The 26,811-nt window shown below is 43.9% G+C and overlaps 1 protein-coding gene across 1 annotated transcript in view; it reads right to left on the reverse strand.

The window, feature by feature from the left end:
* RRM1 (ribonucleotide reductase catalytic subunit M1) overlaps positions 1–26,811 on the reverse strand; it is an 848,556-nt gene that overhangs the window by 709,675 nt on the left and 112,070 nt on the right. The window contains exons 6-7 of the mRNA XM_044073038.1: positions 24,676–24,715; positions 5,997–6,159 (exon numbers count right to left, since the gene is read on the reverse strand). Of these exons, the coding sequence (XP_043928973.1) occupies positions 5,997–6,159; positions 24,676–24,715 (203 nt within the window). The remainder of the gene's footprint in view (positions 1–5,996; positions 6,160–24,675; positions 24,716–26,811) is intronic.

Genomic DNA, 26,811 nt, shown 5'->3' on the forward strand with positions numbered 1-26,811 from the left:
GGCTGCCACCGACTGCCTCTGTAGGAGCCCTTCGATTGACCTCTGCCTCTAGGGCGCCTGTTCCTGCCTCTCTGGGCTCTGTCCGAGTCTGGAAAGGACCAATTCTTAGTAGGCCAGTTTCTGCTGAATCTCGGTGGTTGTACTTTGCAGGAAATCTTTAACTGTTTGCACAGGTTTTGCCTTTTCAACCTTTAAGATCTGAGGAGAGGAGCCAAATAAATTTTGTTTCTCCATTGGCGCATCCAGGAGTTTAGCTTTAACATGGTCTGGCAAAGATTGTTCCTTCAGCCAGGCATGCCTCATAGCTGATCTAAATGAAGCCTCCAGTGCATCATAGCCACATTTTAAGAAATGATTACTAACCTGTTGTGAATTGTGTACCAAATCCTGAAGGGATTTACGGTCTAGGGGTTCAGGAGAAGAAAGTTTTATTCAGTTCATCTAACAAATACTCTTGGTACTGTATCATATGAAATTGACAATTTAATGTCCTGACAGAAAGAGTTGCAGAAGTATACACCTTCTTTCCCCATCTCTCTAAAGCTCTAGACTCTGAGGGTAGAGGATTTTTGGCAGTAGTGACCGCAACCCCTTTAGGGCCCTGAGAAATAGTTTCTGGGTCTGCAGAATGGGCTTTATACAGATGGAAATGAGAATCCGGGACCCTGTAGTATCTGTCAGGTTTGGCAGGGGCCAGAGGAAGAGTATCAGGGGCTGTACTGACATCATTGTACACATCAATTACATTCAGAACAGGAGGTATAGCTAAGGGCCTATGTTGAGGCAAATGCAAAAAAGTCCTTAATCTTTTTCTAGAATCAGAGAAATCCTGACCTTGACATTGAAAATGCTCTCTCATGGAGTGTAGAGTCTCAAAGGAAAACTCTTCAGGAGGGGAGGCCGAAGGGATAGATTCCTCAGCATCTGAATCTCATAAGGCAAGTAAGCCCCTTCCTGGTGGTCTGACAACTCAGACCCATCAGTGGAATCATCTGAAGAGTGTGGGTCACAGGGGTCAGTCCTGGGCTTTGTCTGGAGGAGGGTGAGAGGCCCTGTCTGGGTGAGATTGTGAACCCCTAATTAAGGAAATAAGGTCCTCAGCAAGGCTGAGGATCTGTGAACTAGAGGAAGGCCTCTGGGAGGTAGTTTTGGTAGGCAAAGCTTTAGACAGTTTGGCAGCTTTAGCCCTTGAAAAGGCCTTAATGGACATGGAAGCAGGGGGGCCTAGCTGCCCCACGTGCAGGAGTAGAAATGTCCAAAGGTATGGTGTCGGACATTTCCTGAACACTGGTTTCGGTAGGAAGTTCTGTAGCCGACTCAGCCAGGACCTCAGTGGTCGGATGTATGGTTTCGGAAGAAGGAATCTCAAGAGGACCGTTTCGGCCGAAACACTCGCGGTAGGTCTAGCAGTGGTTTCAGCCAAAACCGCGGGCCGCGAGTTTGTCCTTTTCCTTGCGTTTTCACCATATGCGAAGTCGGAGTCTCCGACGGCATTTTATAAGCAAAAGCGGCTCCAAAAAATTCCTCTGCAAACTCAGACCGACGTCTAAGAGTTCGTCGGTTGAAGGAAGCACAGGCTAATACGTCGTGGTCTGGGCCTAAGCAAGGAAGGCAGTAGGAATGGAAATCCTTATGAGGTATTGGTTTCCCACAAGTTAAACAATTTACTTGGTCTGACATCGGCTGAGGCAAGAAAGAGTCCCCAACGGGGTACTTAGCTTGTTTCGAAGTCTTCGGTAGCTGAATTCAATGGATCTGACCAACCGGCACTTGCGAATAGCTTCTGCTTCGGGCACCGCGCAGCAAGAAAGACTGAGGAAATGGCGTCGGCTGATGCTTTTATACCCCAGACACTGACGTCAGGGAAAGTGGGACATCAGCCGAGGCCAGACCCAGACTTTGGAATCCGGCCGACCGAAGGGCTGCCTGAGGCAGGACAACCCATATGTTACGACTGCAGATGCATCCTTGAAGGACATCAAAAATCACATGGAGACTTCAGAGCCATAAGAGCATTACAGACCTTCAGTGAAGTTGCCATTCTGGGTATTCTTAGGAGGTAAAAAAGCTGAAGACTACGCACAGTGAGTGGTACATCAGCCTTAAAACAATTTAGGAGGCACCAACCCGACACTAATGGTAGTGAACCTCTTCTCACCAATATTGAATTAACACCCCTAGGCCCTTCAGTAATCAGCCGAAGTTCACCCTGCACATTCAGAATTGGACTTTGTCAAGGCCTCCATGGCTGTGCATGGAATCTGATCCATGCCGGCTTCCAAAGCAGGACAGTAATCTGAAAAGGAAACTGGACAACCTTCTTGAGCCTTCGCTGGGAGAGAGACATCCAGTGGAAGCAAGTCAAAAGAATCCAACAGCTTAGTCTTTGATTGGCCTGAACAATTCCTCCATAGTATCTTTAGCCAAATCGTAGTTTGTCTAAATTGAAAGGGAGAAAAGGGGACTACACAATGTCTTAGGAATGAAAGCTTGACAAATCTCAAGACATGAGTGGGACATGCCTAAACAGAACGCTGTTCATGACCATCTGAAATCTGTTTGGTAACCAGAAACGAGCATTCAGATAGATATATGAAGATAACATTTGGATGGGCAGAGAAGTTCTGAGGATGGCATGCCCAGACATGAACTTCATGCTCTACATAGTGCACAAAGCAAGTACAGTAATTATGACCTAAAGGCTGTGGTATATGGCCTGACATCAGGCTGGCCTAGGCATGGAATGCACATTGGAAAAAATACTGCAACAGTGATATGAAGTACATATAAAAGTACAAATGCTGTTAAAGGGGCTAAATCTGTAGATAAGACATTAGCATAAAGATTCATATTCCAATGTACACCTCTGAGCAAGCTTCCAAGTCATGCTGTATAGCAGCACCCTTGCCTTAAAGGTAAACCACCTCAAATTCTCTTGGTCCATCTAGTCTTACCTTCCTTGAGTCTAGGTTTAGCTAGGCTTGAAATTACCTCAGACAGGTAAGGCCATAAGTACTAGGCAAAGTACTTTGACAAATGCTTCCAGCCTAGTTTAAGATCATCTCCAAGAACTGTTGATAGACATCTGCCTCACCCCCCGTGTTGCAAATCTGCAGTTAACAGCCTCTAGCTTGGAGGGCAGTTTCAACTCCAACCCCAGCAGGTACTGGTCACCAGCATGGTTCCAACTCTGGAGCCTACAAAATGTACTGACAGAAGACTGGATTTGACACTAATACCAGTGTCAAATACTCAATTCTAGATATTCATATAGGTTTACATGCCTCCACATCAGGTAGCTTGTTTCCCCAAGTCTGTTCATAAACCATCTTTCTATAAAAAAATCAAACCTTATGAAGTTGTCACGTCTGAACAGATTGAGTCTAGTCTTGCAGCTAGTCTGTACACAGGATAGAGTGTGGCAGGCATTTACCTACATACCAGCTAGGTAAGCGATAGGAGCCTGCCCATGGTGGAACAATGTCTGCCACTGTCAGACTGGCAGACCCCTGCAGTGACCACAGCAGTGAACCAGAAAGATCAGCAATATGGGTGGCAGAGGAGAGGTGGGTGAGAGCATCCGACATCAGGTTAGTGAAGTAAATGAGTCGCCAACAGTAGCTTGCATTGTTTTGTTGTTTTTTCCCCCCAAAGGAGGCAACCTTTACTCAGCTTGTTTGCCAGTGTTCCAATCCAAGTAGTGAACCATCACAGTAGCAAGCTTTAGATGCACGAGTGGAACCACAAGTACTGAGGCTCATTTCAGCAGTAAGCTCATCAGTGATTTAAAGAAATAAATGGTCTCATTACTAGTTTCCCTGAACAATGCTTCCCTTAAAACTGTAGATGGGTGTGCGCATAGTGCAGCTACATTTCTTTAATGTAGAACAAATATGAAGGATGCATGTTACTGTACACATTTACTATAATCCTAAAATGTGTGTCCACTTGGCTCATGACAGGCTTAAGTTACATCTAGTGTCTGAAATCATTCCATCACTCCACTACCCAAGTAGATCTTGGTTCAAAAATCTTGAGGCAATAAAAAAAAATTATCTACCATATTTCATAGCAGCCAAATCTACTTATACAGCTGCTCAATACAGTAGAAACTCAGTGCTTGAAAAAAGGATAAAGTTCTCTTGCAAAAGAAAGATAAAGCTGCGATTCTGGAGAGGAAAAATCTGCTTAAGCAAACAATCTGACTCTAGCTTGATGCTTAAAATTCACGTCAAAAGTTACTGAAGACATGCCCAAAAGGAGAACTTCAAACTGGAATTTTCCAGCCTCATTTCCCCTTAATTAGTTCAGGAAAAACATTCAAGTACATACACTAGCTACACAGAAAGATAGTTAAAGGGCTCCCATACCAACTACAAGACAGAAAATTCCAACTTTGATTCACATCTCCTTTCTGCACACCTGTAGTTGTCTCTCACATAACTACTTTTTATATACAAAAAAAAAGAACTGCCCTCGAGCAAGGAAACACGTTTCACAAAAAACATATCTGCACTTGTCTCCTTGATAGAGATAAATTTGGTGCTTAGAATTAAAACAGATTAATGTTCTTGGAGGATCCATAGAGCTCAGTTTACCCCATGATGCTAGCAAGCACCACTTTAGACAGAACACAGATAATGAATAGTTATTCACAAGGAGAATGAAAGACCATTCTTATCCAGCCAAGAAAAGCAGGGGAGCAGTTTCTAGGGTTCTACTTACGTTCTCCATTCACATGAAATCTTTTGATGGTATCAATTTTTAATCCACTAAACCCACACCACAGTAATATTGGGGCATGGAGAGAAGCATACAAAACATCTAAGTCAGGTCTTAAGATTTAACACACCCTGCAGAAGTGAAGCCAAGCAGCTCTAGGTGTGGAAACACTGTACTTAAGATTACTTTTGCAGCAAAAAATAAATAGCTTTGTTGGAATTTAGCTTATGTGCATCAATTTATAGGTTTAAACAGTTCAAATGTTGGAGCAGCTGCTGCTTAGCATCACTGAGCAATTCACTGTTTACGTGATGGAAGTGTAAGAGTTTGACCAATGTTTCGTAAAGACACTGCACAACAGGGCTAAAGCTGTAAATAAGGCTGGAACGAACAAAACTTCTCCAAGCTTGCTGTATTAGAATAGTGACTTGGTCACTGAAAAAGACAGCCCCTACTGTAGAAACATTAAGCAGCAGCCAGCAACTTGGCAAACCACCTAATCACATGCAGATCCAGCTCAGTCACTGATGCAGCAATGGACAGACCTGGCAAATCATTTTAAATGCTCTGTATCATGGTGTAATTCAAGAGAACATTAAAGGAAACACCAAGTTATGTACTGTTGATGAACAGGATTCTCTACAACACTCAACATTTAAAAGTTTAACTGTGTATTTATGATTTCAGAGTGTAGTTATGAGGAAGGACTTGCTGAAGCTAAAAAATGCAACCCCCAGAAATTCAGAAAGTGTAACCAGTAGGTGGTACTTTCATTACATGCCAAGGAATAACTGAATGTTTATGGGCACTGAACTACATCCAAGTAGATAGGGAAAATGGGATAAAGCCATGTAATGTAGAGTGGGGGTGTATCAACTTAAAGCAAAGCACAGCCAATGTCTCAAGTTAGTAGGGTCCGTTTGATGGTTATTAAAGCCATTTGCAGAAATTAAGAGGCTGCATTTAAAACAGAGCTACAGTTTGTAGCGACCAAACTCTTAGGAATGTTGCAATACAAAAGGTTGGTCTCATCGGAATAAGATAGCAAGTCACAAGGAGTTTAAACAGTGATTACACTGAATTTCCACAAGGATCGAAATTCAAACTAAGCAAACAAATGGAAACTATTCTCACAAGACAGCACAGTATCTGCTTTCAGGGCAAGCTTACAGAATCTACATTTAAAAAGTAGAATTTGAATTCCATTGTTAGTATGCTGTACTGTATATTCTCCAGTGACTCGCTATAAAGTGAAGCTATTCACACTTCTTTACCTGGACAGCTGAGGTCTGTTTGTCCCAGCATTAAACAAAGTAGGAGAGGCATGAGTGAACCACCTCTCAGACAAAAGATTGTAAGTTTCAATAGCAGCATCTATGTCATTCTTGTGGATTCCAACAGACACCCTCATCAACATATGCTGTGGACGCTCAGCAACTATTGAAGAAAAAAATAAAGAAAAAAAGGACTTAGCTGTGTTACATGCTTAAAATGTAGCAGTATAACATTTAGTTTTCTTCCAGAACAAAAGTAAAGCCTTAGAATCTCTGCTTCTCATGACAAACATTTAGAGACTGCATCATACAGGGACAGCATACTTGCAAATAAAAACATTGTTTGTCAGTACTACGCAACAAGTGTAATCTGCATTAGTCCCTCTATAGCTTTCACTAAAGATAATGTGCATGTGGCCACAACTTGCATTAGCTATGAACACATCAAAACGGCGTTAAAAAGCTAGATACTACATTAGAGCAGATTAGAAAAAAACTGAAAAGGCTCACCCAAATTGGAAACATCAATCCTATTTTACCTCAGTTGTGTAACTTAAGATGCTCTCTGCTAGATTAGAGTTTCTTTTTAATATGAAGTCTATAAAGCATGCCTGCAAGCACTTCCCTTGCCATGGGTGTTAAATGCCCAAAAAGGAAAATACTGAAGAAATTCAAGCCATTTGAGCTTTACTGTTTACTGGCATGCTTTTGCCAGTCGAGCAAAAAAATCTGAAGACGCTTAGAAGCTTATGCTGCAGCACATCTATAGAACTAGCTGCCCCCTGTCGATTAAGTACTGAGAATGAAGGTTGGAGCTGAAGCTAAACGCTCAAAGCAGGAGATGGTCTAAATAGTCAATACCATATTTGACCAGATAAAGACCACCACCTCTGGCACTGACACCACCCCTTCCCTAGTGATGGACCATGTACTTCCTTTTCCATAAGCCGCCAAAGTTCCATCAAAACAAGATCTACAAACATTACTTTCTCACCTGACAAAATATCATGAACTGGTGCACTCCCTCTGACCTTAAAATGGAGCAGCAAACTCCCTAAAGAACTTCTACACGTTTAGAAAATTGCAGAATACCTAGCAAAATTCAGGAACCACTCTGGTTGTCCACTAGTAAACTATACGAAAGCTTCAAAAGTATTGCATACTATCAGGCCTACCTAAAGAGCCCATAAAACTTGGCCTGGCCTTTTGAAGTACTTACAAACCCTTTACCCATGTTAGAAGATGCCTTCCATTGCTTACAGGATATTTAATTCTAAACACCACCTATTCTGACCCATTGGCATTTATGCTTGGTATTGAATTTCAGTCTTGAATGCATTTCAAAAAAGTTAATGTTCTAAAAGTTAGTTTACAAAGTGTAAGTGAGACTGCTCTTCCATGACACCCATCTGACATTAGCAATACTCTTTAGTGCAACCCCCCCCCCCTGCAAAGGTCTACATGGTAGATTCAGTTAAATCTTTTACACAAGCTTTACTGCTGGTAGAGTGGCACTGCAGGGATACCACCACTAAATGTAATGTCACCCTAGACAGCCATCAAAACCATCTGCAAAGCAATGGAACAAAAGTTTAACAGCTTCTAAGAGGGCAGATTTTGGCTAATCTGGTTAATTAGAAAAACGTGTAGGTTATAGACCAACCACGCAGTGCACATGGCACTTCATGTCCAGCTAAGGCTGGAAGCAATTCCCACCCTAGGAATCAAACAGAACCTAAAAGCAACAAGACTCCCAAGTGTGGCAAGATGAATAGCAAACTGGATGAAAGACTAGACTCCCAGCGCAAGTTGCAGGTACCTCAAAGTATGAAAGTGACAGGGCTTGGTCTTGGCATTTACATCTCAGGACAGCCAAGGCCTCTGGCTAACTGCTGCTCTTGATCATGTACAAGATAGAAAATACTTCTCCAGCCCAGTAAATTACCAAAGGAATGAAGGCAATAACTTGCTTGCAATTTGCATTGATCAGGCCAGTTATGAGTACAATACCCACTGAGCTGCATCACTAACCCCAAATTTTCCAAACAAAAAAGGATCATGGGATTAAGTCCCTCAGCAATCAAACTTCAGTTAAGTCCTAAACCTGCAGTACCAGATGTCTGAATGATAACTGCTGCAGTAGCCTTAGCTATATGGGTTACATCCTGAAGAGAATAACCAGCTTCAAAGTGTCGACACCTTCTACATGCCAAACTGTTAGTCAGCTTGAGCAGTGCCAACTATAAGGCAAGTTTGGGCATCAAGCTCTTCACTTTTCCTACCAATAGAGGGAGGCTGAGCCCTGAAAAGGATGTTAGTAACAAATAGCAGCCAACCACACCCTGGCACCAAAACTAAGAGGGAGACTACTGCAGTGAAACATCTATGAAATCTCACTACACAACTGTACCATGTTCCATCATAGTAATCACTTAGACAGCCACTTTGAAGTCAGTACAGACCGGGCCTGTAACCTCTTTCAGATCATGAAGGTTTTGGCTTGGTCAAAATAGTACCATAGTTCAGTGGACATTGGGAATGGAGTATATCAATACTGAAAAAGTCTGATACTACAAGTCTCCAAACCGATAACTCACCATAAGCACTTTTAACTCATGCTTGCAGAGGTCAGACCAAACTTTTTCCATGTTACACAGTAGTCAGCCAGGTTAACTTCTCTAAAAAAAAATCCTAAGAGGTGAGGGGCCAGTTTACTTGAGAGGCTGCCAATATGCTAAAACAGAACTGGCCCCGAATGAGTTGTTATCAACTAGAAAACCTTTACCATTTGCCAAGATTTTCTAGTAGAAGGCTTTGCCTCCATTAGTATCTGCTGCACACCCTCCGTAAACAGGCGCTTAAAAGGAATTAAGACCCCATCATCCATACAGTCAACTGGTCAGGGTATATACATCAAACTCCTCTGTTCTTGAGTAAAGCCAGTCTGAAGCAACTTGCAGAAATTGCCCTTGCCCATACATTCTTGTCCAAGGGAAAAATGCACAACTATTCAGGCCTTCTTCCATGGAGTCCTGGAACAGAATCTTGCCCAGTTGCCTCCACTCTGACGAGTTCTACAGGGCCTCCACTCTGACGAGTTCTACAGGAACTTCCCATAGATGGATCAAATTTTGGATAGCCCCCGATCTAGTTTCCATTCATTAGGGAATGCCTGTCCTTAACAGATTAGCTGACAATTTTGCTCTGGTTGTAGGATGCCTGTGGAGTGCGATTACTATGAAGATGTATCTTAAGCATTTATGTTCTTGCATCTGTTCCGTCTTCACCCTACACTTTCCTCCTTCCTGAAGTGGCTCCAAGTAGTCAGAAGCGACTGCTTTGGAAAAGAGAAATGAAAACCTGGATTTATGGATACATGGATACACCATCTCCAAACAAACCCCAGCACTTTAATTTGGGGAAAAAGAAAAAAAAAAAAGGTGATGGTACTAGAACCATTAAAAATGTCAGCTCTCATGTACTGCCAGTGGTATGGGGGAAAAAAAAAAAAGGAAGCCATAAGATGCAAGATCCAGAGATTCATCCACCCCCACTCACACTAACTGTGGATATAGTGTAGCCAACAAAGAGCTACAACTGGAGCAAACAGTTTTTGAACATTCCTGCTGCAGTGTATAGTTCAAAGAGCAAGGTAAAAACTGATGTTATCCAGACAAAGCGATAACCTGTTACCTCTGCTAGATGCTTATCACATCCCTATTCATCCAAACTTCAAATGTTAAGTTTGGGCATCATAAATAGGTGCGCCAGAAATTGTCCCAAGAATTTCCTTTGGCACTAGAAAGTACAGTTGTGTACACTTGCCATAAATGCAGATGTTGTGTACTCACTGTTACAGTCTTTACATTTAGGGTAATCTGCTGGCAGGTTGCCCTCAGGTCAGCCTGAATATCAAAGTCTTGCATCCTGCGTCGGTTGCAGTCTCCTCTTCCATGACATCAGGTAGTCAGGGGTATAAAACATGCAGCAGATGCTATTTTATTCAGTTTCTTGCCCCAGAGGTCAGGTGCCCCCCAAATGGGGAGCAAAAATATTTATATAAAAAACAGCACTATATGTAAATGCACTTGGTAACAAACTTTACCTTAATCTAAAAGCAAATACACCACAAAGGTGGCAGAAAATAGTGAAGGAAAGTTATGGAAAAGGGGGATGGCGGGTGGGTAACCCAGACTGCAACAATGAATACACTAACATACATTTGTTTAGTGTACACAACTGTACCATGTTTAGTGTCACTGTTGCAGTCATTACATTTGGGTAGAATCCCAAAGCTATGGATGGGGGGATAGAACTAAACAGCATTAGGAGTGGCTATGAGGCCCTGCAGAACTGCAGTGGTAAAGCCTGCCCTGGATTTGGAGAGGCAAATGATAATGCTTTGTGAAGCTATGAACAGAGCTCCAAGTAGCAGCTTCTAGAATGTCTTTGGTTGGAACTCCTCAGAAAGGCTGTTGAGGTAGAGGCAGCCCTGGTGGAATGTGACCAGATTCCCTTGGGTACAGGTTTACCATGGTGCAAGTAGCAGAAACTAATGCAGTGGCTTATCCACTCAAGTCTGCTTGATCCTGAAGCAAATGCCACCAGTAGTTGGACAGACTGAGATTTTGTCCTGTTTAAGTAGAATCCTAGTCTGTGTACGTCCAATGAATGCAGAATCCGCTGCCCCTTGTTCTGCGGATTTGGGTAAATGTTGGCAGGTGAATTGTTTGGTTAAGAGCCACACTGGATACCACCTTAGGCATAAAGGATTGGTCCTGAGGAACACCCTGCCTGGGTAAAATGTAATAAAAGGCTCCACAGCCATGAGGGCCTGTATCTCTGAAACCCTTCTTGCTGAAGTGATTGCCAAGAGGAAAGCTGTTTTCAAAGCGGCTGGTTCAAAATTAGGCAGGGTGAGTTTTTCCAGCACAAAACTGAGGTCCCTTGCAGGAGTTGGTGATCTTGGAAGCCTTAAATTTTTGGCCCCTCTAAAATACAGTCTTAAGGAGGATGAGAAAAGAGGGGAGGGCTCCATGTTGTAATGAGCAGAGATGGCAGAGGCATGGATTTTTATTGAAAAAAATCTAGGCCCTTGTTAAGCATCTCAGTCAAGTATTGTAAAATCGGAGGGATATTTGGTTTTGCTGTGTCAGTTCCTTGTGCTTGGTTCCAAGCACAGAATTTCCATTTATCAGCATAAGATTTTTTAGTACTAGGCCTTCTGGCTTCCAAAATGACATCACAGATTTACTGAGAGGTTTTGTTTGAATTGTTTGAATTAAAATGATCAGCCATGCTGCAAGGTTCAGAGTTTGGAGCAGAGTGTGCAGAATTTGATTGTTCTGTTGAGACAGTAGAGGAGGTATTTGAGGCAAGTACCAAGGAGAGAGTTGAGACATTCCTTAGAATTTGGTACCAGTGCTGGCGAGGGCAGTCTGGAGCAATCAGGATCATTTTTGTTTTTTCCTGTCCGACTTCCAGTAAGACCTTGGAGAGAAGAGGCAGTGGGGGAAGGCATAGACTGATGGGTTTGTCCAACTGAAGGATAGGGTGTCCACTTTCCATGCTTGTCTGTGAAGGATAGGGTGTCCACTTTCCATGCTTGTCTGTGATAAGTCCTTATGCAGAATTTGTCCAGTTGATAATTTTGGGGAGAAGCAAACAGACCTATGTCTGGGCTCCATTTCTGTGCTACCATGCTGAAGAATTGTGGATAGTTTCCACTGGTGCAGGTCCATAGCATTTCTGCTTAGGTCTGCCAGAGTGTTAGTTTTCCTGGCAGGAATTGAGCTTGAAGATGTACTTGGTAAGTCAAAGCTGTGTTCCACAATGCCATGGCTAGTCTGCAAAGAGGGTAAGAATGAGTGCTCCCCTGTTATATACCACATGACCGGTGTCGTCTATCAGTAGTTGTCCTGGATGAAGTAGGTCCTTGAAGGCTGTCGGGGCATTTTGAACTGCTAGCATCCGATTGATATGTAGATGCATTTGGTTTGAGGTCCATGTGCCCTGAATGCATCTTCCTGCCATATGGGCCCCCCCAGGCATAATCTGATGCATCTGTTAGTGTTTGCCTGGCTGGGGCTAATGATAATGGCCGTCCCTTGTTTTGGTGACAAGCCTTTTCCCACCATCGAAACTCCTGTTGCAGGCAGGGAACGAGAGTAATCCGTTTCCAGGCAGGGAATGAGTAATCAGTTTCCAGGCTGTGGCAATGTTGAGTCCAAACACATTTTAGGTACCACTGAAGTTTCGTTATATGCAGTCTTGCATATGGAATTAGTAGGATGCCATGAAGCCCAAAGCCTGCAGAATTAGTCTTGCAGATAACTTTTGTTGCCATCTGAAGTATATAGTCAGTTGCCTTTGTCTGGTGCAATTGAAGCCATATGGGCAGTTTTATTCAAGCTTGCACCCAGGAAAGTAATTGTTGAGGGTACCAGTTGTGATTTTTTAGTTTGTGTACCCTAGGCATGTTAGAGGCCTTTTTACATGTGCCAGATGTTGAAGAATGTCCTTGTTTTCTGCTTGACAGTTGTCCAAGTAAGGATAAATTTGTATGCTTCGTCTGCAAAATGCAGTTACTGGTGCCAGGCACTTTGTAAAGACCCTGGGTGCAGTAGATAAGCCAAAGGGCAGTGCAGAGAATTGGTAATGCATAAAACCTGCCTTGAAGCGGAGGTATCTTCTGCACGATTCCCTTATTGGGATATGCAAGTATGCCTCAAGTCTAGTCACTAACCAAGCGTTCTTGCCCAGCATAGCAGTAGCTGTTGTAAAGTCAGAATTTTGGAATGTCCAGGAATGTGTTCAAAATTGATGTCCAGTACTGGATGCCAGGCATTGTCTTTTCTGGGCATCAGGAACTGCCTTGAATAAAAACCTTGTCCTTTCCTGTTCTGGTACTGGCTGAATAGCCCTCATTCATGAGGGATGTAACTTGTTTGAGCCTCTGCCCATTGATTGTGGCAGATATGGCCAACAGTTTGGAACTGGGAGAGTATTTTTAATACCCACTTGTCCTGGGTAATTAACTGCCAATTTTGAGCATGAAGTGCTAATTCCCCCCCCCCAAGGGGGCTGCCAAAAGACAAGTGCTTGGTGATGGTAGAAGGAAGTCATTGAGACTTCTTACTGTAGGGTTGCACTTTTGTTTCCTCCAGATTTGGAGGTGGAGGCACCCCATTGCTTTGACCTGCAAGAACCCTGTGATTGGTATCTAGAGCCTTTTGAGCACCTGGATTTGCCTCGAGAGGCTGTTTGACGCAGGAAAGGACAAATTTTTAGTAGGTCAGTGCCTACTGAACCTGGGAGGCTAAACTTGTAAGAAATACTTTACAGTTTGCATAGATTTAGCTTGGTCTTCCATTTTCTTTAAAACCTCTTGTCTTATTACCAAAGAGACTGTCCTGTTGTAAAAGAGCATCCAACAATTTAGCTTTAACATGATCAGGCAGATAATTGCTCCTTGAACCAGGCATACCTTCTAATCACAGCTCTAGTAACTGTGGCCCTTCAAGAGGCCTGCAAGGAATCAAAACCACATTGCAGAGTACGCTTTCCAACCGGTTCTGCTGCATGCAATAATTCCTGTAATTCTTCATTTTCCACACAATCAGAAATCATTTTCTGTTTCAATAGGCCCATAACATGCTGTTGATATTTAAAGTATATGAAACTGGCAGTTTAAGGACCCAATTGCCAAGGTTGCAGACGTATAAATCTTTCCCCATCTATCCAGCACCCTGGAATCAAAGGGGGTAGGATTTTTGGCTGTAGAGGCCTTTACACCTTTGGGCCCCTGTGAGAGTCAGGATCAGCAGCAGGATTTTTTTTAATAGAAGTGTGTGGGAGTCAAGAACCCTGTAATATCCGTCTGGCTTACTAGGAGCCTGAGGTAGGGAATCGGGAGCCATGCTAGATTCCAAAAACACATCAATGTCTAATACAGGAGGTATAGCCAAAGGCCTATGCTGAGGAAGGAAATCATTAAGCCTCCGATTCAGAGAAATCCTGACTCCCAATGAACATGTTCACTTAAGTATGCAAGGTTTCTCCAAAAGAATAATCCTCAGGAGATTCAGATGGGATGGCTTCTTCTGCATCTGAATCCTCAGGGTGGTATAGAATATTCCTGATCAGAAGAACAGAAATAAAACTGATCTGAAGATTCATAATCAGTCTTGCCTAGGCCTTTTAGCAGGGGGGGGGGGGTTGGGAACCCCTGATCAAGGTAATTAAGTCCTCAGACATTTTGATCTGTTTAAGCATAGGGACCAGAGCACATGGCTCATGCGTCTTTTTAGGCTGGCAGTTTTAGATAAAAATGTTGAGGCCTGAAAACACCCTCAGAAGCCAGTGCCTGCTCAGCGGCTCTGGACCCATCCACGGGTTCAATACTCTGAGAAACTATCAGCATACCAGACTCCTCATGGGTCTCAGTAGAGGCCTGCGACTCAAAAGTAGCAGGCATCAGGGGCTGCGAAAGTGCCACACTGAGTACCGGCGACTGGCTTAGGAGAAGCTTCGTAGTCAGCTTTGGACCTCGGTCTGTCTTTCTTTGCGTTTTTTGTGAAATCCGGTAGTCAGATTGCCATCAAGACAACATTTCAGGGTAATTAAATCTGGATCCAAAATATTTTGAAGCAAAAACAGACGCTTAGTGAGTTGGTTAAATCTAGCACAAAACTGACAAGGCACGTTATGATCTGGGGCTAGGCAAGGAATACAGTACAAATGAAAATCCTTGAGGTATTTGCTTCCCACAAGTAATGCAATTAACTTACAGACATCGGTAAGGAGCAAGAAAGTTTTCCCAATGGGGTACTTGGCTTTAATTGAAGACTTTGGTTCTGAAACTAGAATGTGAAAATTTCAGGAGTCTGCCAACTGGCACTTAACTGCTTCTGCTTCAAGCACTGCACGGCAAGAAAAACAGAGTAAAATGGTGTCTGCTACATGTTTTATACCCCCCCCCCCGATCTGATGTCATGGAAGAAGACACAGCAACTGATGCAGGACCCAAGACTTGATATTCAGGCTGACTAGGCAACCTGCCAGCAGATTACCCTAAATGTAATGACTGCAACAGTGAAAAACGAAGAACATCCCCATCTGTGGGAATACCCTCTCAGGCTACAGAATGGACAACACCCTCCTATTCACTCAAGCAAAAGTGAGCTTTAGCTGCAAGTCCCTAAAGCTGACTGGAACAATGTTGGAGTGCTGCAGACTCCTCTGCAAAGCCCTACACCTAGGACAGGAGCTGCAACTTCCTAGGTTCATAGTTTTGTACTAGGTTTAATGACCCTGGAGCCTTTACAAGCCTGGCCCATAGGATTACTATGGCATCGTGCCACCCGACCTTAGTTCCCAGTGCCTCTGTCAAGGTAAGCCACAGAGCGATCCTTGGGGTGAAATTTTTTTTATTTCCCATACACACAAGATCTCTAATAGGGCCAATGAGGTGCTCTTGGTTGACATGTATGGGAAGTTTATTCCATAGCATGGGCAGTCTCTGGGTTATGAACCTGTCCCTCCAGCAAGTTCTGTTTATTGTGGTAATGAGGTTGAGGTCGATGAGTAGGGTTTGGGATTTCTTTAGATGTAGCATTCCTAACAGAGCTGGGTCACACATGGCTTTGCAAGTAAAGCACAAACCTCTAAGTAGGCGATAGACCGGATAGCTGGATTTTTTTTAGTCTGTCCATGTAGAACAAATGTTTTAAGGCCTAGGATATGCTTGCAAGGTACTTTTGCAACCTCTCCAGTTGTTGCAGGCATTTAGTGACTTGCATGTCAAATGAGACATTGTATGCAATGATTGTCCAAATGAGGGAAGAGTAGAGGGAGATGGACCTCTTCCTAGATGCAAAACCCTTAGTTAATAAGATGTACCAGATGCGGTGGTAGAGGGGTTTGCAGTCACCTTGTGTTCCCAGATGTCTTAATGCCTTCTGTGTTCAGTGGACTACCATCGATGTGGGAATATATGGGAACTGGGTTTTTCCCCAAAGGGGAGGACTGCTTTTTTTGGCATTGAGCTTAAGGTCACAATTCTGACAGTGTCCAAGGCCTTTCTGTATGATGTTATCACCCAGGGAGTTAATAGCTCCCAACTTGCAATAGTCTGCAAACTTGTCAGCCAGGGTCCTTTAGTGTTGGCCTGGACTTCAGAGAAGTAGATATCAAATAGGAGGGACCCAGGTCCAAACCCTGTGGGACTCCACTAGTGACTAATCGCCAGTCTGAGTCAGCTACCTTCACACTGGGTTCTAGCTGGGAGCCAGTTTTGCAACCCACCTAGTGATATAGGGGTTGATGCTTAGCTTAGTAAGTTTTTCCAAGATTCCCCGAGTGGGGAATGGTATCAAAGGCCTTGGCCAGATAAAGGTAGGCTGTATGAACCACCCTGCCTTCATCCACAGCTCTGGTGACAAAGCTGACCAGGCATGATCTACCCTTCACAAAACCAAACTGTGTAGGATCCAGAGTTTGCAGATTCTCTATATCCTTGTTTATTAGGTCCATGAGGAGTTCCATAGCTTTGCATCACACTAGTCAGGCTAATTGGGCAACAGTTCCCCAGTGTCTGTAGTCTCTCCTCCTTTGTGGAGAGGATGACTAACTGTGCCATTCGGTAGGGACAAAGCCTGAGGTGAGGCTGTGATTGAACAGGGCACAGTGCTAGTGTGTGCTCAATATACCAAGGTTGAAAGTAACTTTGCTACAAATATGCAACATAAGGAATAAGATGAAGCTTAAAACGTAGAAAGTTAAGAAATATGTGATTAGAATCCATACTAAATGACTGTGGCTTAAAAACATTAAGGAACTTCCTTAGGAGTGTATTACACACCAAGAAAGCAGACTTTCAGACTTTGCAAGAACGTTAAAAAAACAGGATATCGGAAAAAACTAATCTGCTTTCTTTAAAGAATGAACAGGACATGTCTATCCACAAGGAGTTTCCTTGAAAAATAGGCTTCAAAGAAAGCTTAAAAATGGTTTAAGAAAGTTTATCATTTCCTTAAAAAAATGCTTTTCTGCACTTATCAGCATTTGCACAAAAACAGATGCGTCAGCAATTGCATCAAGGCAGTATCTTTCCAAAACCAAGAGGGTGTGTGCTTAACTAAAGTCTGTATTAAATCCAGTTATGTTAGAGGTATTGGTAGGGACATTAGTCCAGAGGTAAATGTTCTCTCACATCTGTACTATGAGAAGTAAAGTAGAACAGTAGCTGATGCTGCAACGTTAGTCCGTGCGGTTGGTTATAAAAAAGTTGTTACTGCTCTGAGTTTGGTGCTGCAAAGTATATTCTTAGTGCATATTCTGCAAGTTTCTGTATGCAACAGACTGAATGCAACTATAACCAGACTTTGATTTCAGCAGAATCAAGCCAGCAAGACTTCAAATCCATCACAGTAAGCAGCACCATAATAACAATTTAAATTTTACACAGGTGGTGCCAGTTTACTCTGTAGGTCATGTAGAACACAGCAAGGGATATTGTCATGTCTCATAGAAGTTGTATTCTTGGCCTTGGACAGTGCTGTTTTAACCTGTGCAGCAGTAATACTGGGTGCCTAGCAATCTACTGGTATTGTGACTGGTCTCTTGGGGGGGTAAAGCTGGCAGTGAAACCATCAGCTAATACTGGCAGAATGTTAGTTCAGTATCAGAGGTACCATTGTGCAGTGGCTCAGAGCAAATCTGAGTGTTGCAGTCGAGATTCTTTACATAACTATAGAAGGCCTTTTCTTTATCTGCTGCAATTCTGTTTTCATAGCTATGAAATACATTCATTTCTGAACCCATTGTTTCCTTTAACTGGGAATCTGCTATTAAATTCAGGCTCTCATGCATTTCCTCTGAAATATTTTCAGCGACTTTCACACTTCTGAGGGTGGTTCCTAGTGACCTAAGCCAATCCCATTGCAGCACATGAGCAGACACTTGAATGAAGCAGATGAGTGGTTTTGTTCAACAGCTAAATCCTCTAAGTAAACCTTGCCCAACGCAGACAATCATCCACATACTGTGAGGTCTCATACTGGCTGTAGGATGCGATTTTAACAGTTCTGCTTGAGAAGCTTCAGCACCACTACAGTCAAGTCTTCACCACACAATACCCTCAATATGCTGCACCTTTCCTTTTCCTGAAGGGGAATCAAGAAATGTAGTTACCAAGCCACTGGAAAAAAAAGTCACTGCTCAACATGCAGGGCAAGTTTGTTCCCAAGGTTAGGGAAATTCTGGATTAATAAACCTGTCAGTCTAGGGTTTAGTTTTCGGATAATGAAGATACTAGACTTAGATAAAGGTCAGGGCAACTGGGTCAAAAAGCAGGGACTAATCTCCCCTCAAGTCTACAACACTGATTAAAGTGAACTTCCAGCCTTTTAGTAGCTCAAAGGACTTCAGGCCCGGGATTGAGCCTTTGGAGTCAGTTTGGAGAAACATCCCCATACAGAGAGTTGTACTATACAACTGATGTACAGTATAGTATAATGGAGTGCTCACCTCTTAACATGCTAAAAGGGGTAGTCTTAACAGCTCACATGGGTCCCAAATATATTTTGTTTGTGGTAGTATTTTCACAATTTTAAAGGCCACCACCCTGTGAGGTATACTTAGAGTTGCTGGAAGCAAGTTGCTAGACTGATTAATACTGTGTTCACCCTACAAATGCACCAAGGCATGATGCCATCTGACCCCTTGTTACCATCAACTTCCTGATGTTAGAACGAGAGTCTGCAATTGCAGGCAGAACCCCAAATTTAAGGTAAACAAAAGCTTGAAACTGAATTCTGAATGCTAAATTTGCATTATTCACACAGATTGCAAGAAAGCTGACCTTGACTAGCTGTTGCATACTTGAAATACACGGGATTCAATCAGGTTCATGTGGTTTAAAAGCATTTTAAACATGTCCACTAAAAGTAACTTCCTAATTAAGCATTGCCCAGTCTACACAAACTGGAAATGACACGATTTACTCAGTTTGGCAAAGACAGTTCAGCGTTAAGGTAATCACATCTTCCTTGTTAAAATTGTAAAACAATTTGAAAATCTAGGAAATAAGTGCATACTTACAGACTACTGAAAGTACAGTTGTGTATACCTACCATAAATGTAGATGTTAGTGTCTTCACTGTTGCAGTCATAACTGTAGGGTACTCCTGCCCGCAGGCAGCCCAAGGTCGGCCAGAATATCAAAGTCTGGGTCCGGCGTCGGCTGTTTCAGCCAGAACCCTGACGTCAGAGCGCATGGGTATAAAACTGACAGCCGACGCCATCTTCCCCAGCCTTTCTTGCCCCTGATGTCAGAAGCCCCCATAAAACCAAAAGGTGTCCCAAGGGAAACACAAATACACCAGAAAGGTAGTGGAAAAGGAACACGGTAAGCAAATTGAAACAAGAGGGGTCTGGAGGGAGGGAAACACCAACTGCAACAGTGAAGACACTAACATCTACATTTATGGTAGGTATACACAACTGTACTATGTTCGTGTTTCACTGTTGCAGTCGTAACTGTAGGGTAGAATCCCAAAGCTGAGAATACGGGAGGAGGTTATGTAGGAGCAGCTAGAAGACCCTGCTAAACAGCAGAGGCAAAGCCTGCCCTAGACTTAGAGTACAAAGGGAGGTTATAGTGCTTGGGAAAAAAGTATGCACAGAACTCCAAGTGGCAGCCTCCAGAATGTCCTTGGTAGAAACTCCTGAGAGAGAGGCTGCTGAAGTGGCAGCTGCTCTAGTAGAATGAGTCCTGACAGTACCTGGAATCTGTTTTCCATATAACAATATCTTATTCCATGAGCAATCCATTTGGAAATAGCTTGCTTAGAAATGGCTTTACCAAGAGAACTGGAAGCAAAAGAAATAAGCAATTGATCCGATTTTCTGAAACTTAGTTTTGTCCAGGTAAAAACATAGTTGCCTGTGTACGTCCAATGAATGCAAAATCCTTTCCCCCCTATTTTGGGGTTTTGGAAAAAAGGTAGGAAGGTGAATGGTCCGATTTAGAGCCACTCTAGAAACAACCTTAGGCATAAACGTAGGACTGGTCCTCAAGGAAACTCTGTCCTGATGGAAAATGAGGTATGGTTCCACGGCCATGAGGGCTTGTAACTCAGACACCCTTCTGGCAGAAGTCAAGGCCAGCAAGATAGCAGTCTTCCAGGACGAGAACTTAATGTCCGCAGAAGCAGCAGGCTCAAAAGGAGGGCAAAAGCTTTTCCAAGACAGTTGAGATCCCAAGGAGGGACAGGAGGAGTTCTAGGTGGTTTTAAATTCTTAGCTCCTCTCAGAAATTGTCTGACCAACTGGTGGGAAAAAATGGGAGGATCACAACTGAGGTGTTGAAATAGCAGAACATGAATTTTAATGGAAGAAAATGAAAGACCTTTAATCAAAAGGTCTGAGATAAAGTAAAATAGATGAGATATCAGGTAGTAAAGGATCAGAGCCACGATCCTGCATCCAAATACAAAATCTTTTCCATTTAGAAGCATATGATTTCCTTGTACTAGGACGCCTAGCTTCCAAAAGAACATCCAAAACTTGTTTAGGAAGAGAAGGAATCGGTTGCCTTTGACGAGCCAAGCTGCTAGACAGTCTTGATTTGAGAGTGAAGTACCTGACCCTGATGCTGGGACAGTAGAGAATGGGTCAGAGGAAGACTCCAAGGAGGGGCAGAGGAAAGGTGCAGTAGAGTAGGGTACCAAAACTGACGAGGCCAATTTTGGAGCCATCAAAATGATCAGTCTGGGTTTGTCTAGCTTTATCTTTAGCAATACCAGAGGCAGAAGAGGAGGGAAGGCATATCCCAAAAGATTCCTCCAGCTGAAGGACAGGGCATCCACTTTCCAAGCTGTCTTGTGGAAGGACCTGGTGCAAAAGAGAGGCAACTGATGGTTGAGATGGGATGCAAACAGATCCGAGGACAGCCCCAAACTGCAGTTATCTTGCTGAATAAGTTGGGGTCCAACATCCATTCGTGAGGATCCAAAATGTTTCTGCTTAAGCTGTCTGCTAAGAGATTTTGTTTTCCTGGAATGAATTGTGCCTGAAGATCCAAATTCAAATTTAGGGCTGTATCCCATAAGATCATGGCAAGTCTGCAAAGGGGGGTAAGAGTGAGAGCCCCCTTGCTTGTTTATGTACCACATGACTGTGGTATTGTCTGTTCGAATTAGCAGAGGTCCTGGCTTCAAAAGAGTCTGGAAGGCTAGAAGAGCATTTTGGACTGCTAACATTTCTTTCAAGTTGATGTGCCACAGAAGGTGTTTGTCCAAGAACCCTGTTGGCATTTGTCTAGAAAATGAGCTCCCCATGCATAAGAGGTGTCCGCGGTTATGATCTGAGTAAGTTGCAGATGAAAGGGCTTGCCTTCGTTCAAAACACACGCCCTGGACCACCAAAGGAATTCCTTCTGGAGGCAGGGAATCAGTGGAATCATTGTATCCAGACTGTGGCAATGTTGAGACCATACACTTTAGGTACCATTGAAGTTTCCTCATGTGAAGCCTCACATTTGGAATCAACAGGATGCAAGAGGCCATGTAGCCCAGAGCCTGCAGGAATTTCCTTGCAGTGAGCTGAGCAAATGCTGCCAAGGTCTTGAAGACTGAAGCCAGCTGTAACTGTTTTTCTGGAGTGAGAAAGGCCTTCTGTAAACTTGTGTCCAAAAGAGCTCCCAAGAAGGTCATTCGTTGAGAAGGAATCAAATGTGACTTGTGTTCACTGAGAATCCCAGTAGTAGAAGACGTTGAACAAAATGTAGGTGTTGAAGTAGAAGGTCTTTGCTGTCTGCCTGAATTAAACAGTCGTCCAGATGGGGGTAAATCTGAATCCCCTGAAGTCTGCAGTAAGCCACTACTGGAGCCAGGCATTTGGTAAAAACTCTGGGCCGCAGTAGACAAGCCAAATGGCAGTACAGAGAATTGGAAGTGTCTCGAGCCTGCCTTGAATCTGAGGTACTTTCTGCAATGTTGCCTTATGGGGATGTGTAAGTAAGCCTCTTAAGTCCAATGTCACCATCCAAGCATCTTGAGAGAGCATTGGAAGAAGTTGAAGTGTAAGCATCTTGAATTTTGGAATTTCCAAAAAAGTGTTAAATATTGAGAGGTCCAGAATAGGTCTCCAGGAGTTTTGTTTTCTTGGGACCAGAAAAAATCTTGAGTAAAAACCTTTCCCCACCTCTAGAGGTGGAACAGGTTCTATGGCTCTTAAGGCCAATAAAGCATCCACTTGATTTAAAGGCCTCTGTCCATTGATGTTTTGGCAGATCTGGCCAGCCGGAAGGCCTTGGCAGAGTGTGAAAGTGGAATCTGTAACCTTTCAAAATCACGTCTAACACCCATTTGTCCTGGGTAATGAGAGTCCAATTTTGGTAAGAGAAAGTTTTCCTCCGAGAGGGGCATCCAGGGAATGAGGACCTGAAGCCCAACAGAGGGAGTCATTGAGTCTTCTTTCAATGCGTTTGAGATCCGTCTTCTCCCCTTCTAGGTGAAGCAGTCCACTGTCTAGATCTGTAAGAGGCCTGAGCCCGACCTCTGGAGCGTCTATATCTTCCCCTTTGAGGCCTGTCAGAGGAGGGAAAAGACCAATTTTTGGTGGGCCAATTTCTGGAAAATCTTCGAGGCTGTACTTGCAAGAAATCTTTTACAGTCTGCATAGACTTGGCTTTTTCTTCCATCTTTTTAATAACCTCCTCAGCCTTAGACCCAAATAAGACATCATGCTGAACAGGGGCATCTAGCAATTTTGCCTTAACTTGTTCAGGTAAATTCTGCTCACGAAGCCAAGCAGGTCTCCTGATAACAGTACCAGAGGCAGCTGCCCTGCAAGAAGCCTCTAAGGCATCAAAACCACAATGCAAACTGTTTGCTAACTTGTTCAGTAGCATGCAACACATTCTGTAATTCCTTGTCCTCAGCACATGCAGGAAAGGAAGAAATCCTTTGTTTTAAAATAGATAAAAGAAACTGTTGATGTGAAACTGGCAATTTAAAGCTCTAATAGAAAGGGTAGCTGAAGTATAAACCTTTTTGCCCCACCAGTCAAAGGCACGAGAATCCTTTTCAGAGGGGATAGGATTCTTAGAGGAGGCGGCCTTAGCAGCCTTGGAACCCTGCAAAATGGTTTCAGGATCAGTAGAAGGGTTCTTTAATAAGAATTGATGGGAATCAGGGACCCTGTAAAATCTATCAGGCTTAGAAGGAGCAGGCGGCATGGAATCCGGATTCAAGTTAGCTTCAGAGAAGGCATCATCCACAATGTCAAGTACAGGAGGAATAGCTAAAGGCCTGTGCTGAGGGAGAAGAAATTCCCCAAGTCTTTTTGGAAGCAGAATAATCCTGACCTTACCAATGAAAATGCTCCCTCATCTCAAGCAAGGTTTCCCAAAAAGAGAAATCTTCAGGGGTAGAGGCAGAGGGAACAGAGTCCTCTGCATCTGAATCCTCATATGGAGGAAAAGAGTAATCCTGATCAGAGGAACAGACAGAAGATACAGAAGCCTGATCAGAGGAATCATAAGGGATATCCTGTCTAGGCCTTTTGTCAGGAGGAGGGTGAGAGCCCCTAATCATAGTTAATAAATCCTCAGCCATCCGAAGTAATTGCTTCCGAGTCCTAGGAGTTGAATCCGAAGAAGCTTGAGCAGAAAGTCTGGGTTTAACAGGAGTCTCTTAGCTTTGGTCTTTGTGGAAATTGTGGAAATAGTAATGTGTGAAGGCCTGAAGACCCCCTCAGTAGCCGGTACCTGCACAGCAGTTCCAGACCCATCTGAAGGAGTGACGTCCGAAGGTCCTGCAGCAGACAAATTACTAGGCCTAGTTGGCTCACCATGTGAGTCCGTGTCTGCCATCGGTTCTGAAGTGGCAGACAGGGGCTGCAAAAGCGCCTCACTGACTACCGCCGAACCCGAAGCTGGCTCCGGCTGCAAAGTATCCTGTTTGGACCTCGGAGGCCTGTCCTTGTCTTTGCGCTTCTTCTGTAATCCAGTAGTCGGTAAAGTATCTGACGACATTCTATAATTAGTCTACCGAAGTAATTCAAGGCCCAATCGTACCTGCGCTTGATAGTGTGAGAATTAAACCTGGCACAGAACAGACAAGAAACGTCGTGGTCAGGGCCTAAGCAAGGTAGACAGTAAGAGTGGAAATCTTTATGAGGTATTTGTTTTCCACACGATACACAATTAACTTTTTCTGACATCGGAGGAGCAAGAAAAAAGTTTCCCCAACGGGGTACTTAGCTTTGAGAAAAGTAGAAAACTTCGGACCGACGACAATCACACCATGTTGTCTTGAAAACGCCAAACTAGCGAACTGCTTTGCACCGCACGGCAAGAAAGACTGGAGAAGATGGCGTCGGCTGTCAGTTTTATACCCATGCGCTCTGACATCAGGGTTCTGGTTGAAACAGCCGATGCCGGACCCAGACTGATACTCTGGCCAACCTCGGGCTGCCTGCCGGCAGGAGTACCCTACAGTTATGACTGCAACAGTGAAACATGAAGAACATCAGTGCAATGCACCCGAAACAGACACCCACTTTCAGATCCACAATTATACTGTGTATACTACAAAAATCAAGAGCCATAAAGCAGTGTTGACTAGCTTAAACTCAAAACTCTGTTATACATATAGAAACTAATAGTACTTACCTTTCCCATTAATCTTGAGCAGGTAAGAGCGTTCCAATGTCTGGAAAACAAAATTTTATTCTGATTACTCAAATAATGAAGGCCCAATAGACAACCAGTCTTGTTACAAAATTTCATGCTAAATTAAGCCCTAAAATCATATCAAAACAAAAAGTACAGTTGTGTACACTTATAAATGTAGATGTTAGAGTGTTATTCACTGTTGCAGTCACCACACTTATCCTGCCAGGGGTAGCCCTCAGTTGGCCCAAATACCAGAGGCTTAATATTTCTCTGGTTGCAGTCACTAGGACTGACTGCAGTAGTATAAAAAAAATGGCAGCTGACGCCATCAGTTTCTTGCCCAAACTGTCAGGAGCCCCCAAATAGGAATCTAGGTTATGGTGGAAGACAACCAATAGAAAGTAAATACCAAATTCTCTGCAAGGAGAAAGGAACAGAGATGAGGGGGATGGGGGGGACCAGGACTGCAACAGTGAATACTCTCAAACATCTACATGCATGTTAAGTGTACACAGCTACGTTAGTGTTTGACTGTTGGTCACACTTGAGCCGATTCCCAAAGCCGAATAAAAAGGCCAGAAGCAGTCAAGAAGCCTGGGGGCTGGCTAGGGTGCCCCTGCAAGATCACTGTGGCACACCCTGCCCTGGATTTGAAGATAGGCAGGTGGTAATGCTTGAAGGTATGAACAGAATACCACGTTTCAGCTTCCAGATGTCCCTGGTGGGCCCCCTGAGAAAAGCTGCAGAAGTGGAGTTGCCCTGGTGGAATGTGTCCCAACCACCTTTGGGGGTGGTTTCCCATGCTGTTTGTAGCAGAAATGGATGAAGTGTGCTATTTATGAGGTTTGGATATGGCCTTGCAAAGCTGACTAGCAATTGGTCAGTTTTTCTAAAGGATTTGGTCCGACCCAGATAGAAGCTGAGCTGTCTATGCACATCTAGAGTGCAGAATTCTTTCCCCCTTGTTTTGTGGGTTAGGGGAAAAAGGTGGGCAAATGAATGGATTGGTTGAGAGCCACACTAAACACTTTAGGCATGGAGGGGTTAGTTCTGAGGGAGACCCTGTCAGCATGGAATGATGAAGGGCTCTACAGCCTTGAGTGCTTGTAGCTCTGAAACTTCTAGCTGAAGTGACTGCTAGATGCAAAGCTGTTTTTCCAAGAGGAATTTTAACTCTGCTGCAGGTTCAAGGGGGGGGGCTTTTCCAACGCAAAGTTAAGGTCCCAAGCTGGGTTTGGAGCTCCTCTGGGTGGCCTTGTTAGCCCCTACTAGGGACTGAGGGTGTGAGGAGAGAGGTGGCTCTGTGCTGAAATGAGCAGAGATGGCAGAGGCATTAATTTTAATAGGACAGACCCCTGTGTAGTAGGTCTGCTAGGTAATCCAGGATGCAAGGTAGGGGGGGGGGGCTGTGCTGCTTCAGCTCCCTTAGCCTGGATCCAGGTGCAAAACCTTTTCCACTTGTCAGCACAGGATTTTCTAGTGCTGGGGCGTCAGGCCTCGCACATCACATCTAGAACTTGTTTGCTTAGGTTGGCAGTTTGAGGACAGGTCAGGGAATAAGCCAGGCTGAGGGTCTGCAATTGGGGATGCAAGAATTCTCCATTCTTCTGGGTGGGTCATGTGTAGGCATGTGCAGCAATGGGTACACCAGTGCTGGTGTGGCTAGTCTGGGGCAATCAGGGCTGCCCTCTGTTTTTCCTCCCTTATTTTGAGCAGTACCCTTGAAATGAGTGATGGGGGGGAATGCATAAACAGATTTACCCACTAGAAGGTTAGAGCATCCATTTTCCAGGCCTTGCTGCGAGGTTCCCTGGTGCAGAATTTGCTGAGCTGATTGGAGTGGAGGCAAAGATCCATCTTCAGGGTGCCCCATTTCTGGGTTACAAGGGTGAAGGGTCTGTGGTGTAGCTGCCACTCGTGTGGGTTTAGCAGGTTTCTGCTCAAGTTGTCTGCCAGAGACTTTAGTGATACTGGGAGATATTGTGCTAGTAGGTGTAGTTGCATGGCTGAGGCTGTGCGCCAAAGGGTCATGGCGAGCAAGCTCCCCCGATTGTTGATTTGATATACAAATTTATTGATTTGGGGTCCAATGGCCCTCAATGCACCTGCCGTCCAGGTGTGCAACCCAGGCGT

This window comes from Protopterus annectens, chromosome 5.part1 (assembly GCF_019279795.1).
Source record: "Protopterus annectens isolate FY-2018-M chromosome 5.part1, PAN1.0, whole genome shotgun sequence".
Taxonomy (NCBI): domain Eukaryota; kingdom Metazoa; phylum Chordata; order Ceratodontiformes; family Protopteridae; genus Protopterus; species Protopterus annectens.